This window comes from Chelonia mydas, chromosome 1, assembly GCF_015237465.2.
Source record: "Chelonia mydas isolate rCheMyd1 chromosome 1, rCheMyd1.pri.v2, whole genome shotgun sequence".
NCBI classification, from domain to species: domain Eukaryota; kingdom Metazoa; phylum Chordata; order Testudines; family Cheloniidae; genus Chelonia; species Chelonia mydas.
The window spans coordinates 243,068,674-243,084,483 of record NC_057849.1 but is presented as its reverse complement, the minus strand read 5'-3'; the positions used below and the strand labels follow the sequence as shown (position 1 = coordinate 243,084,483).

Sequence of the window (15,810 nt, the reverse complement as noted above, 5' to 3'; positions counted from 1 at the left end):
ACAATCAGTGTAAGAGCCAGAATTAGATATCAGGACCTTTTGACTCCCAATTCCGTGCTTATTACTTCAGCTCAAATTGCCACAGGAAAGATCATATCACACTTTAATGAATTATCAGACAAGCATTTTTTATTTAATCACCAACTAGTAACTGGAAAGCAAACAACTATGCGTAGAGGACTCAAGACTTTGAGATGCCAAAACAACTGATCATGTACAAAGGCAACTGGAAATAAAAGATTTTAGTAATCATCTCCTCTCCTCTCCCTAAACATTAATCTTAAGCAATTATATCTTCTCCTAAATCTCCATAAATTATTCTGTGCTATAAGTCTTTTTGAGAAACATTTCTAGAAAAACTCAAGCATTATGTGGCTCTGATTTCAGGTATCTGTAAAAGTCCTATGAGACCTTCACTGCTTTGTCTAACCCAATGGAATTTAAATCAGAATAATAACAGCACCAAACTCTTTAAAAATCGATGGGAGCTGTGTATACTCAGCCTTTTGAAAATCAGGCCAACATGCATTTATACAAAGTGTGTATACACGTCTGTTACATGTATTAAGGTAGAGCCTGGAGATATCAACTAAGAACCTGTACTAATACATAGCACATAGAGATGGGGTGAGGGGGGGAAAAATCAAAAATTGACATTTCAAATTTTGATGTGAGTGAAAATTGAAGCAATTCTTGACCACCTCTGACACTAAGGGACAACCCCTGCTCAAAAGAGTTCATAATCTCAATGGACAAGAAAGACACAGGATGGGAGAAAGGAATGATTATTGTACCCATTTTACAGATGGCGGAGTTGAGAGAAATGAAGCAATTTCCCTAAATTCACAAGAGAGACTGTGCTAGAGGTAATATCTTTTATTGGACCCAACTTCTGTTGGTGTATGAGAAAAGCTTTTGAGCTTCACCATTAGGAACTCAGCTGCCTGTGGGCTCAGTCATCTAGCAACTCAATGAGCTCAACTGGGTGGGCCCTCACTGAGAGACTGTCGTCCTTGATTGGTCAGAAGAGCCAACACATCACCGCTGTAGCCCTGTAGCAACAACAGCAAAGTAGTTGCTCGATGCTTTCCAACCCTGCAGCTGTGCCAGACCTACTTCCTGTCCAGCCCTTGCTCCAATCCTGGCCTGCTCTACTCCAGCCCTAGTCCCTGCCTAGCACTGAACTCCTGATTCCTGGCTCTGAGCACTGGCTTGTCTCCTGACTATGACTCTAGTTCTGGCTTTCGGTTCCGTTTTGACTCCTGGCTCCAACCATTGGTTTGCCTTCTGATCACACCTCTGGTTTTCCCCTCTGAGTCTCCTCTAACTACTAGGTCACACCACCTACACCTCGGTGTGTGAAGTTCATAGAGCTCTTCTTTAGGTCTCTTTGTGAAACTTGAAAGCTTGTCCCTTCCGCCAACAGAAGCTGGTCCATTAAAAGGTATTATCTCACCCACCTTGCCTCTCTCATATCCTGGGACCGACAATAACACTGTGCTAGAGTTGGGATTTGAACCTGGAACTCCCGAGTCACTCTCCAATGTCTTAACCACAAGGCCATCTCTCTCCATGTACATTTAGAACTGTCTCAAAGAATTAGAAGATGCCTCCTGAATAATTTTGACCTTCAGCTATAGGATCACAAAGCAAAGTGAACAGTTATCTCTTGATGTCAGAAAAGAGGATGACACAATTATCTCATGCAGTGACTTAGTGCACTAACTTTCACCTCATGAGTGGAATTCAAATTCTGACCGAAGTGATCTCATCCACATCCCTTTATCTTGAAAGCAAATGAATGAATGAAAGCAGCATTCCCATACCCTACAGCCATAATGTGTTAGTCTGTTATTGCAGATACCATTCCACTCTTTATGACAGCCTTTGTTCAAAATTTTCTTGTTCGGAATGCTCAGCTTTGACAGGCTCTGCCCTGTGGATTGCTTTATAACTGCAATAATGCCTATCGGACAGCTGTTTTTTATTACATTAGCAGTGAAAGACACTTCTTATTCAAAATTAGAGGGTTAAAAATGTTCAGGCAAGCTAAAGCAATCCTTAGTGCCTTGGAGTTTTGCTATATAGTTTTAAAAATCCATTTCAAAAGATAATCCAGTTAAAAGTGAACGTGTATGTAATCATTTTTACTTAACTTGTTTACAGATAAATTAAAAACCTGAAGATGAAATTTGTAACTTTCTCCAGTTTTGTTGCTTGTTTTGTATATTCCCAATTATTGATCCTTAAACCAAAGAAATTATGAGAGCCAGATTCTCAGCTGCAGTAAACTGATTTGGGCTTGTCCACATGAATACTTAGGGTATGTCTACATTTAAAATGCTACAGCGATGCAGCTGGGCCACTGAGTGCTTCAGTGTAGATACTACCTATACCAACAAGAGGGATTCTCCCTTCGGTGTAAATAATTCACCTCCCTGAGAGGCAGTAACTAGGTTGACAAAAGAATTCTTTCATCAACCAGCACTGTCTATATTGGGCGTTAGGTTGGTGTGGCTACATCTCTCAGGGGTGTGGATTTTTCACACCACTGAGCGATGTAGCTATACCAATGTAAGTTTCTAGTGCAGACCAGGCCTTAGTTCGCAGCTAGCTGGAGTGTAAACCTATCCTGCACTGGTCTGCTGCACACGAAGGGCTTGGCTACACTTGCAAGTTGGAGAGCATTAAAGCAGCCCCGGATGCCCTAACTCTCGACCCGTCCACACTGGCAAGGCACTTAGCGCACCTGGACTCTGCAGCTGGAGTGCTCCTGGTACTCCACCTGCACAAGAAGCATAACGCTTGCTGCGCCTCGGCTGAAACGCCCGGGCATCAGTGTGAACAAGGTGTTGCATTACTGCGCTGTGATCGGCCTCCAGAAATGTCCCATAATCCCCTAAGACAAGTGGCCATTCTGGTCATTGTTTTGAACTCGGCTGTAGGAATGTGGATATGCCATTTCAAAGCTCCGTTTTTGACTGCCGGCATGCTTATCTGCACCAGAACAAAGCAAGCCATAACTGTGGAATGGTGCTTGCTGTGAGTGTGTGAGAGAGAGGCTGGGGAGTGGGGTCTGCTGCTATCTGAATTTACAAGAGAGCATGATGACACACACTCAGAACCCAAAAAAGCAACTCTCTCCCCCCACACACTCCCTGTGACACTCCACCCCCCCCCATTTGAAAAGCATGTTGCAGCCACTTCAACGCTGGGATAGCTACCACAATGCACTGCTCTCTGTGGCATTGCAAGAGCTGCTAATGTGGCCGCGCTTGAATCTGACAGTGTGAACACACTGCAGCGCTTTTCCTACGTGCTCTCCAAGGGCTGGTTTAACTCACAGCACTCTAGATCTGCAAGTGTAGCCATGCCCCTTGTGTCTGTGCGGATCCTGCTGCCATACATGAAAAATTATGTAGTGCACTTTGAACTACTCTGCTTTGAAAGGGGAGTAGATCAAAGATCACTCCAGAACTTTTAGTGTATGGCAGCAAGGACGTTTAGCATATGGCAGACTACCGTGGGGTAGATTTACATCCCAGCTTGCCATGAACTAAGTATTTGTGTAGACAAGCCCTTATCTGTGTTCTAGTAGCACCTACAGGTACCAACCAAGATCAGGACTCCACTGTGTTAAGCTCTGTACAAACACACAGTGAGATAGAATCTCTGTGCTGAAAAACTTATGATCTAAATTGAAAAGACACACAAAGGGTAAGAGGGGAAATAGAAGCACAGAGAAGTAACATGACCTCTCCAAAGTAACACTACAGGTCAATGGCAGAGCCAGGAATAAAATCCACGTCTCTTCGACTCCCTACCTAGTAGACCACCATGCTTCCCCATAGAAATCTATGGAGCTATGCCAGTTTCACCAGCTGAGAATCTAACCCTGACTCTTGAAATCCAAAATTATAACATTCATTGTTCACCTCTGCCCTGCATCCATCCATATGGCATTGAATAAACTCCCCAGGTTCTGGTCTAAGGTTACATAGGAAATTTCCAGTAGAGCAGGGGATTGATCCCAGGTCTTTTGCATCCCAGGCTAGTTTAATCCGACATCAGTTTTGTGAGCACAGATAATGGCCATTAGAAAGTTCAAAGAGCAAATTTCTAGCCAGTGTCAACACTTTTATAGCCTTTAAAAAAAACAAAACAGTAGACCCAATATAAATTTGCCAATTACTGGTAGTCAAGCTTACAAGTACAGGTAGGGCATAATATGATCACAGCTTGAACCAATGAGTAATCATCCCACTGCATTCTGAACAAGCTACAAGTAATGAAGCAGCCTTACAGAGAGCCCTACGAAGAGAGAAATGCAATAATCAAGCTTCTTGGACACAAGGGCATGTGATGAAATCATGAGGTCAACCAGCTAGGAAAAAATGAAAAGCTTTCATACCACTTCCAATTCAGATTCACAATTTTCCATTGAAAGGACAAGTTTGAGGGAAATACTATGACTCTTATTCTGATTAAATATTTCCAAATTAATCCCCTGAATAAACAAAAAAGGAATCACCTTGTATAAACAACCTCTCCCCAACAGCAAAATGTATGGCTTCCCAGGACTGAGGACAAGATAGCTCTAACACATCCAGCCATTCATTTAGCTAATCTCTCAGCAACACTTTTTTTCCCCCTGATGAATTCAAAAAGTTTATATCCAGGTTTCCGATTTAGAATGCAGATGCATTCGATAAAAGGATAGGAGTAATTACGGATTTATTTTGCACCCTTACAAACTGCAAGGGTTTCAAGCTGAGATTTTCAAAAGAACTGAAGGAAGTTAGGTGTCCAACTAATTAGGCACCTACCTCTCTTTGGTTCCTTTGAAAGTCCCAGGCTTAATAACCTTTTAAAAAACAACCATGTACAATTTTCTTTTTTAATTGGTTTGTGTTATACCCTACATAGGTGCTTAATAACAATAATCAGTAAGTGAATTATGGCAGTGCAGAGGGGCCCCAACTGAGATTAAGGTGCCATTGTGATGGGCACTGTCCGTAAACATAGTAAGAGAAGGACCCTGGTCAGGAGTAAGGCCCTGCAGCTGTGCCTGCTCAGCCTCTGACAGCCTAATAGGTCAGCTATGCTGCCAGATTGGCTGAGGAAGCTAGCAGGCCAGTTCGTAAACCCAGCAGCAGCAGTAGCATGCTGACTGCTCAACTCACATGATTGTGGATTCTCTACCTCCCTGTGGTCACTTTACTCCAAGTACTGCTCCACCACTGTTCTAGCCTAGACGCTGCCCTGCACCCAGTCTTATTCCAGTCCTGTCCCAGACTTACTTCTGCCTTGGAATCAGCTTTGCTCTCAACTCCAGGTAATCCAAGTCTGATGGTTGGCTCTGATTCCTGACTCTGACACTGTCTCAACCCTTAGCCCTGGCATTAGGACTCTGACCGCAGATCTGACCCCTGCCTCTAATTCTGCTTTGACCTTGGGCTCTGACATTCAGATTCTGGCCACTAGACCTTGTGACATTGCACTCCATATGTTTTGGAAATATCCTTATGAGTGTGAATATGATGTAACTGGAATGTGCTTTATGCAAAAGGTCTCTTTTAAGGTATCATAACAAAGGTTATAAACTACTGAATGTGTTACTCCTATTTGTATGCATGTATCATTCTTGTATCTGAAGCTAGAAATATGAAGTATAACTCTGAAGTCCTAATGTAATTATACAAAGTGTGGGCCATTAATGGTGGTTTAGAATCTTGATGGCTCCCATTGACGAGGACAATTGGTTGTAAATGGCTCTGTTTACTTACAAACCTTCCTGTGTGCATGTGGGCCAGCCCAGGAAGAATGGAGGCTAGGGTCTCACAGGGTATGTGATCATGTTACCTGATACTGGAATCCATCTTAAATCTGGTACTTTTCCATTTGGGGGGGACCCAGAGAGACAAAAGATTCCCACCTTGTGCCAAAGCTATAAAATGGGGTGGAAGAGAACAAAGGGGGTTTCCAGTCATGAGAAAGCCCCTGTTTTCCACCTAAGATGTCTGCTAGAACTAACAAGGACTGTACCAGGGGAAAGGATTGGGCCCAGACTAGGAAGGAGTCTAGTCTGTGAAAGAAGCTTATTGGAACATCTCTGAGGATGAGATATTATCTGTAATCAGTTTCTTAATGTATTCGGCTTAGACTTGCATGTTTTTGCTTTATTTTGCTTTGTGACTGACTTTGTTTTGTTATTACTTGAAACCACTTAAATCCTACTTTTTATATTTAATAAAATCACTTTTGTTTATTAATTAGCCCAGAGTAAGTGATCAATACCTGGGAAAGCAAACAGCTGTGCATACCTCTCTATCAGTGTTACAGAAGGTGGACAATTTATGAGTTTACCCTGTATAAACTTTATACAGAGTAAAACTGATTTATTTGGGGTTTGGATCCCATTGGGAACTGGGTGTCTGGGTGCTGGAGGCAGGTAACCTGCTGAGCAGCTTTGGGGGCATGGACCAGACCTGGGTCTGTGTTGCAGCAGGCTAGCATATCTGGATCAATAAGGCATGGTTCTGGAGTCCCAAGCTGGCAGGGAAAACGGGCTCAGAGGTAATTCCAGCACATCAGGTGATAGTCTGAAGGGGGAGCTCTGTGACCGAACTCGTCACAGGCCTAACTGTCTATGACCCAGTCCCCTGACACCCTGCTCCCAAAAGCTTATAATCTAAATAGACAAGACATACAAAGGGTAGGAGAAGGGAAATATTTTTATTCCCATCTTATATGTGGAAAATTTGACTCTGTGGCAGGGGTGCTGGAACAATTTTTATAAGAGGGGTGCTGAGAGCCATTGAACAAAACTGTATATCAGGGGTCTCAAACTCATGGCCCGCGGGCCACCTGCAGCCCACAAACCTCCCCAATGTGGGCCATGGGGCTCCAGCAGTTTTGGGGCTCGGTCTCTCCCCGGGTCACCCCTGGGCGCTCCACAATGGCCCGGGGCCCCGGCAATGCAGCAGAGCTGAGCAGCATCTACATGCCCACTCCATGTGTCTGCCAGCCCCTCCCTGCAGCCCCAGGGTGGGGCGGGGTTGTGCCTCCGCACGCTGCCCGCGCCCCAAGTGCCCCTGTGGCAAAAGCATCCCCAGTGCTTCCAGATTGTCCGTTATTTTTTGGTACATGTGGTCATTTCTGGTGCTCTTACTGAAGTTGAACATCTTACTTACCTAGCACCAGAGATTGATGAGACTCTGACTGTGGTGCCATGACCAGGTAGCAGCATGCTTGGCAAAGGACTACTTCTTGGTGGCCATAGCTAATGCAGGAGATGGTTCATTTTGTTTGCAGTTCGGTGGTTGGAATGAAATGGAAGAGTTAAATGCCAAACAGCTGTACTAGAACCAGGGGGTTTGCTTCCCTTTCCTGGGAGCTGATTGGCTAGTCTTGGGATAGAAAGGGCAAGGAACACTGACCCATGGGATAGTGTTGGCAGACTCTCAGGACATGAGCCTGGGCACCCAGGCACAAGCTGCAGCCACCTTGCAAAATTATGCAGTTTGGACCCAGTGGGACTTGGGCTCAGATCCTGCCACCCCAGGTCCCAGGTCCTGAGGGCTTACTGGCCCGAGTCAGACAGATTTGCATGTAGATGTAAAGGGGGGTTGGGCTTGAGCTGGAGTCTGAGCCCAGGCTTACATTGCAATGTAGACATACCCTAAAGCCATATGCATAGCTCTTACTGAAGTTAATGGGAGGTCTGAATATGCACAGAGGGAAGATGATAAATCTGACTAGAACTCCTAGTGTTAATAGAAGTAAAGATTGAGTATTACTTTGTCTTACACTCAGGAAGTCCATATTCAGTTCTGAGCTCTGCCACAGACTACCTGTGTGACACCTGTGCTCCATTGATATCACTGAGTGTTTTTCCACTGAATTCAACATAGCATAGGTGCTGGAACTAGGGGATCTGGGGGTGCTGCAGCATCTCCTGGCTTGAAGTGGTTTCCATCATATACAGCAGGGGTCTCAAACTCAATTTACCTTAGGGCCAGTGCCAGCCCTCAAATCCTCCCAGTGGGCCAATAATGTTACTCATGCCACCCAGAACCCACCCCCCAAAATTCCACCCCCACCTGCCTAAGGCTCTGGGAGGGAGTTTGGGTGGGGGAGGAGGTCTGGGGTAGGGGATTGGGGTTCAGGCTCTGGGAGGGAGTTTGGGTGCAGAAGGGGTGAGAGGTTAGGCTCTGGGAGGGAGTTTGGATGGGGGAGGGTGTCTGGGGTGCAGGCACTGGGCTGGGGAGGAGGTGGGGGTGCAGGAGGAGGGGGATGGGGTGTGGGCTCTGGGAGGGAGTTTGGGGTGGGTAGGGGGTGTGTGGGAAAGGGGTGGGGATGCAGGCTCTGGAAGGGGGTCGGGGGGTGTGGTGCCTACCTTAAATGTTAAACAAGCATTTAACATTAAACTTTTTACTAGATACTTGCACATTATTACAAAGATTTGGTGGGGTGCTACCCTTTTAGTACACCACATCATGCAAATCGGCCATCCCACAGCACAATGAATCATCTGCTGTATGCAGGGTGTGGGAAAATATAGCGCATGGATGACTAAATCCTTGCTGTATTTTAGAGAATTGGGTTTATGCAGTCCAGAAATGTGCCAAGGAGGAGGGGGGCTGGCTATGAAGTTCTTTGAGAGTCCATATTGTCATGTTTGTTTGCGTGTAGTCCATAGGTAGATGTAGTCAGAGCAGGCTGTATCATAAATTGTAGCTGCACCCAGTAACGGCAGGAATGCAGAGAGTTTTCAGCAGTTTACACAGAGGCAGTAATACATGTGGACTCTAGCCCAGCATCCTGTTGATTTTCCCCATGAATTTTGACCCAATGACAGCTCATAGCTGCAAACTTCTCCTGTAGAAGGAACTTCATATAGGTAGTCACATTTCTGGGAAGAGTATATTTTTCAGGCCCTCCTCTGTAGGACATCAGCCCACTCCGCTAATAGATGTGTTGCTCGGTCATCATAAACTTGAAAACCTCCGAGGCATACACAGCTGGCTTCCAATCAGTAGCTTGGAGCAGAATGTTCCTTTGCCATTCAGGAACCTCTAGGATTGTTATCCTCCAGAAGGTCGAATGCCTGAAAAGACTGAGAAAGCTTAGGAAGTAAACACCCACACACACCAAGGCTAAAATGGTCTGTAACTTTTAAACATATAGCATTTGTAAATGTCACCTTACCATTCTGTGCTCAACCTTTTCACTCTGCTTAACTGTGTTATGTGCACAGAGCACCTGGGATCGTAAGCATTGCTCTGAGAATATACTGAAGCTGAGTTTTAGAAAGCTTTTTTTTTTTGGCCTTGCGATTCAAAATGTAACTTTTTCTGAGGATGTACTTAACCTTTTCTGAAGTACTGAGATAATAATGTACTGTTTGATGTCTATTTCAGGTCTTTCCACTTCTGCAGCCCAGCAAGAGCCAGGGATTTTGAACAGTCATGAAGCAGTCCAAAAGGATGCCTGTCCATGATGAACTTATGGTGAACATCTTGGATAGGGCCAACAAGCAGGTACAGTACCAAAGGGAAAAGGATTCACGGCTAGGGAAAAGGCACAGACAGGCTGCAGAGTATAGGAGAGATTTGCAGTGTAGTTTCTAGACCAGGAATGGTGACTGAAGGAGGAAGATGGAGCAGAGCAGAACACAGCAGAAAGACATGTTTGCTGCTTGCACTAATGGCCGTGGTCAGGCTCCTGCACCACATCCTGAGTCCCCTCCACAGTACCTCTCCACAGACCAGGAATGCATTGGTGAATACTATGGTTGGGTTGCCCCTAAAAGTGGGAGTGAATGCTAATTGCACAGGGCACACATACCCCCTGCAGTCTTCCACTCTCATTTAGTGCCAAGTGCATGCTAAACGTGGTAGAAAGGGAAATTAGAATGGGGCCAGGAGACATGCAGAAGTAGGGAATTTATTTGTTTGCATTAGTTACACTGTTTTGCACTGCTCAGTATTTGTTATGTGCTTTGGTTCATTACTAGCTTTGGTGTTTTAATGTCAGCTGGCCTGCCTGACAATTCTTTAATATTGTTTTATTTTCTTTGTTTTTTGTAATACAGCCATGTTAACATTTGTCATTAAGAAAGTTCATTACCTTCACTGTATCCTATCATGTACACTAAGTGTATTGAAAGAATAAAGATAAAGACATAATAAGGCACATCTAGGAAGTTGTATCCAAACACAATTTCTCAATACATCTTTTCAGATCAATCCATAATGAAAATCCACAGTTCATGTCACAAAAGGCAATGCCCCCCCCATTACATAAGCAATTATCTAAACCATGACTAAAAATTCATGACAAACACATTCCCTCCCCACACACTAACACTGTACGCAGACAGTACTTCATTTACTGTTAACATTGCTGTACAAATAGATTAATCAACATACCATTCTCCCTCTTCCATTGTTCACACAAAGGCAGAATGTGGGTGTACAAAGCCTCCTGATTCTATGACAGAGGCACTTTTTGGCTGAGTGTACAGTTCAGCACTCCATTACTGTCACAGGTCCACTCAAGGGCAAATGGCTCACCTTTGGAGTCACAAAAATTGTGGAGGCGACAGCAAGCTACAATAATGTGGACAACATTGATGACAATGGAATCCAAACCGTTCCGTCAACAGTGCCAGTGGGCTTTCAATCTGCCAAAAGCCCAACCACCATTCTAAACCTACTGAGAATGTAATTAAACCTTCTTTTGCCAAGACCTCTGATATCAGAGTATGCTTTCATAAGTAATAGCGTGTACCCGGGGTCCCCCAGCACAATGGTGGGGACAATAATTCCATTTATGACAATGTCATTTGTTGGCGATAGTGTCCCAATCTGTCTGTGAATGTATACTCCCAATCAGCAGAGAACCCTGACATCATGAATTTTTGGAGCTTCAGCTATGATTGTACAGTTCTTTGACTAGATGTGCTATGCTAGGAATCCTAACATTGTACGTAGTTCCCAGAAAATTATCTGGATATAGAAAAGTAAAGACATTATAGAAAACCTGGCATTTTTGTATTATTATTGTAATACCCCTTGTATTACAGTGTGCTAAGTCCTACACTAGTTTGCTAAGAAAAAGTAAATGTATATGAATTAATATGCATAAATGTATATGCCTTCATCTAACAAAACTTATTTTTACACACACATTCATATCCTCTATATTCAAAATACATAACTTTCAGAATGGAAAATAGAAATACTGTACAATACTTAAACAATTTATGTTCTTAATTGTCTATGCATAAAAAAATTGCAGGAGGAACATTATCGGTTTTTACATTTTATTAGAAATCAATTATAAATTAACTTGACAGTGAGAGATTAAAAATTCCATACTGGAAAAAAGTTCAATAATGAACAAGTTAACTGTTCTTGCTCATGAAGCACAAGAATCCAAGTAGCAAACTAGAGCAGACTAGTGGCTGTTTAACTAAGCAAACTGCTACCAAAATTATTTTCAACCTATGCCTAATGAACAGTGATTAGCATTGAAAAATATACACAAGTCATGGAATAGACTATATTTCATCACTATATAAAATGCTTTGTAGTTGTTAAGGAGTTTATTAATGTAATAGTATAAAGCCTTAATTCCCCTAAACAGTGGATTCCTTATTTAAAACTATTGAACCCTCTGAACTGAGAATGAAACTGTGTTGGACTTTTAAAAAATGATCAAGTATGCACAAAGTATCAAGAACATCTAAATCTGTGATGAAGCACCTGTAAGACATTAACTTGTTTAGTAACTGGACAGTTTCAAGCCTAATAATATCTTTACAAGTAAAGAATTAGTTAAACACCAGAGCTCCTGTGGTGATCTGGTGACTGAAGTCCTCTGATACTACTAAAAAAGAAAAGGAGGACTTGTGGCACCTTAGAGACTAACCAATTTATTTGAGCATGAGCTTTCGTGAGCTACAGCTCACTTCATCAGATGCATGCTGTGGAAATCGCACAAGACATTTTATACACAGACACCATGAAACAATGGTTTATTTGAGCTCATGCTCAAATAAATTGGTTAGTCTCTAAGGTGCCACAAGTCCTCCTTTTCTTTTTGCGAATACAGACTAACACGCTGTTACTCTGAAATCTGATACTACTGTGCATGATATGTTATGCAAGGTTATAGTATCCATGCCATTTGAACAAGTGAAGATTTCACCAAATTAAGACGAGTGTGTTTAAAAATAATCTCAGCATGTTCCATCAAGTGTGAATTGGAAACCAAGGAGTTTCACATCAAACAAAACAGGAAAACCCAATTTCCTTTCTGTTCTTGCAGAGTGTGAGCTCAGGCATGCAGCACCCAGGGCTATGAAAGGCAACCTTTGACATTCAACAGAGGACTACGGTGAATGTGCATGTAAGGGGAGTAAAGAAGGGGACTGTCATATTTCAACCCCCCCCCCCCCTCGCCTCCCCCCCTCCCCCGAGCTCCTGCTTGGGTGGGGGAAACCCTGAGGGGACAGGGATGTGTCAGCGAGGGGCCAGGGCACGGCACAGAGGCAAGAAGTGTCCTTGGAGAGCGGCGCCCCTCAAAGCTCCGCGAGCCAGGCTGCTCCTCCCGCCCCCGGGAACACGCTGGGACACGGACTCCCCCGGAGCCTTGCCATCCCGCCCGGCGCTGCCGCCACCTGTAGCCCTCCCCGGGCAAGCGCCCGCGCTCTGCTGCCATTGGACGCCGCTGCCTACCGAAGCCTGCTAGGCACAAAAGGCGTTGCTAAGTGGATGCTTATTTTATTTCCCTCCTTTTCTTTTTCCCTCCCCCCTTGCGCCCCCACCCCCCCTTTACTGATGAGAGCCTTGGTTCACTTGCAACGTGTCAATTGCACTGGCTCTCTCGCTGCTCTTCCCTCTCCCCTTTTCTTTTTCTTTTTTTCTTTTTCTTCCGGGGATGGTGACTTGGTAGCTGGGTGGCTTTTTAGTGACATCCAGAAAACCCTTCCCAGGCAAGCGATGGCTTAGAGAAGAGGGAAGGAGGCAGGAGAAGAAGAAGAAGAAGAAAAAGAAGAAGAAGAAGAAGATGAGTTTCCACAAGGAGGATGGTGTGGGGAGCCTGTGTCACAAGGCGCTGCAGATCATCTCAGAGCTGTGCCTGGGGGGCCAGGTGGAGCGGGAGAAATGTTCAGGCATCTTCTTCCCCTTGGAGACCACCAAGCAAGGTATAGGCAGCACAGGTACAGTGGACTCTCTGCAGAGCCCCCTCTCCTGCTCCTCTCTCGTCTTCTGCTGCTTCCCCCCAGCTTCTTTCCAGTACCCTCTCCCCCCCCCCCCGTCCCCCGTCCCCCTCACTCTGCTCCTTGCCTCTGCTTCGCTTCCTTGGTGCAAAGAGGGGGGAACACGCGTGTGGGACGGTTATCTAGTAATAGCAGCGGCAGCAGGTTGTGTGGGCGTTCGGAAAGTTGAACTTTTTCTTTGCTTTGCCTGTGAAGGTGGAGGGGGGGCAGGGGGAGAATCCATGTTAAAATAACAATAACCAGAAGCAGTTTGTCTTCAAGTGCTCAGGACCGCACTCAGCGCAAGCACAGCAAACGCTGGTGCCCAGGAGTCTCATTTGCTCTGTACGGCGCTGATTGTAAAGCAGAGCTCCGGGAAGGTTCCCGCGTTGTGCGGAGGGGCTGCTGCTGTAGCGATGCTGCAGAGCGTGAGGACTAGAAGTACAAAGGAAAGGAAAATGCTGCGGGGGCGGGGGGCGGGGGGCGTCAGGACCTTGGATCAGGGAACAGGGAGTGGAGGAAAGAGAGAGAGAGAGAATCACCCCCAGAGTGAAAGCCCAACAGTTGGTTGGATTTGTGCAACAGGAAATATCCCGCCTTGTATCCCATCTCCTTTCCCCTCTTTCCAGTGCTAGTCTTCCCCTCCCGCGCGCACACACTTGAACTTCCATTGTTAATTGTTTCTTGCTTTATCTGCAAGGAAATTTTCCTTTCTTAAGGCTGGAAAACTATTTGCTCCTGTTGCACCGATGTAGGGAGGGGGAAGAGGCTGCTGGTTTAGTGTTATAAACAATGGTGTATGTTCCGGGGGAAGGAAGTGTTAGTCTACATGTATGATTTACCCCACGTCTCCCCTTCTCTGTTCTTCCCAGTGGCCCTTATGTTTCCTTGCGATATTTCGAGCACAGGCTTTCAGTCGGGCAGCCACCAAGCCAACAGGTTGTATGAATCGGAAGCGCTTCAAATGAAGGCTTGCTCTACATAACATTGCTCGAGATTTAGAGGGAGTGGAGGGAAGGAAATGGACAGGAACCCTATTCACAGAGCCGAGACACGGTGTTTAGATGTTTTTTAATGTGAAAACCAGATTTTTGTTGTTGAAGTTTTAACTATGAAAAAAAGGTATATTGTGTTATAGTTATGGGAGAAAAATATCCTGGGGGACCCCAAACCAATCCATCAATGTACCTTTGTGTGCCTTTCGGCTGTTTCTGGATGACCAGCTGTTGCAGCGATCTCTTACTGATGATAAAGCCATAAAGCCTGGCAACACCAAGGAGTTTTATGAATGAAAGGAACAGTTATTTTAATAAAATAGTCCCATAGGATGAGCCCTCGTTTAAGGGTGAGGTTGTTGTTAAGGATGTGTATTTTACATTGCCTAGGTTTGATGGGAATGTACAAATGGAAACCTGTAGATTCAGTGAAGTGCTTTGGGGTCAGATCTGTTCTAGGATCCATCAGGGAAGACTTGAAGAAAATAAGGGACTGATTTAAATCCTCAGAAGCAAGATAATCTATCAAAGATTTTGCCTAGTTAACGGAGCTCAAGTGGTACCATATTTGGACACTTACTATTTGTACCTCGGCACATCAAGGTTAGGGAATGAATTTCTGATTAATTTCTGCATTGTCCCGGGTTTCTGGCTCAGTTCAGCTCTCTCACCTTACTTTGTCATAGTTCATGATTCCGTTGACTTTTCTCTGGTAATGTTTTTAAAGGGAGGGTTTAAAAATTAAACTTATTTTTGGTGCTTTATTCTTATGCTCTCGCAGGCGAGACCTGAACAACAGAGAAAAATAATAAACATGTAGTTTAAAAATCATTATGAAAAGCAATAGCAGTAGTATAAATGTCCCACTGTTTGTTTTTTTCTTTTAATGCCCAAAGTCTTTAGTGCATATTCAGCAGTAAGGTGGAGTTTTATCGCACTCAACAATCCCACTTCAGAACAGAGAAACTTCCCACCTAAAAAGAGAGAGGAATGAGGATCTAATTTTTTTCCAACTCCTGTTGACAAAACCAAAACAACCATAACAACAACGACCCTTCTAGTTCTTTCTCATAGGCTAAGGCACCCTGTGCCAAGTTTTATTCTAAGGTGCATTTACACACCTTGAATACAAGGATCCATAATGAAATCCCTCTAATCAAGTTAACGCTAGCTGGCGCCTCTGGATCATTTTATGTGGTTATTTACCTGAGCCAAGAACAAAGGAAGTGATTCTACTGCTGTTGGAGTTGTGGGAAAAGTCCCAAAGTTTCCAGTGGGAACAGAATCCAGAAGGAAGTTTATCTGCATCGAGGGGGGGTGGGGGTTGGGAGGGGAAACGGGGGGGGGGGAGAAGAGGTGTATGTATTTCAATGTGTCTGTGTTCGCGAGGAATACATACAATATAGTACACGCTATAAATGGATAGACAGATTAATAGATTGTGTATGCGAAAGTGTTGCTAGTGGATGTGATTGATTATTTTTCATTTGGTTGAACTACACAGTATTCCCGCTAGCATTTTTAATTAAATATAGTATATTTTAG

The 15,810-nt window shown here is 44.3% G+C and overlaps 1 protein-coding gene across 2 annotated transcripts in view; it reads left to right on the top strand.

The window, feature by feature from the left end:
* Nucleotides 1-12,850: 12,850 nt before the first annotated feature.
* The window catches only part of SYT10 (synaptotagmin 10), a 51,837-nt gene continuing 48,877 nt past the window's right edge, over nucleotides 12,851-15,810 (top strand). Inside the window, exon 1 of one of the 2 annotated variants that reach the window (XM_007067329.3) lies at nucleotides 12,851-13,231. In XM_007067329.3, the coding sequence (XP_007067391.1) occupies nucleotides 13,078-13,231 (154 nt within the window). In that variant the 5' untranslated portion in view covers nucleotides 12,851-13,077. The remainder of the gene's footprint in view (nucleotides 13,232-15,810) is intronic. The other variant, XM_043541107.1, reaches the window with a different exon arrangement.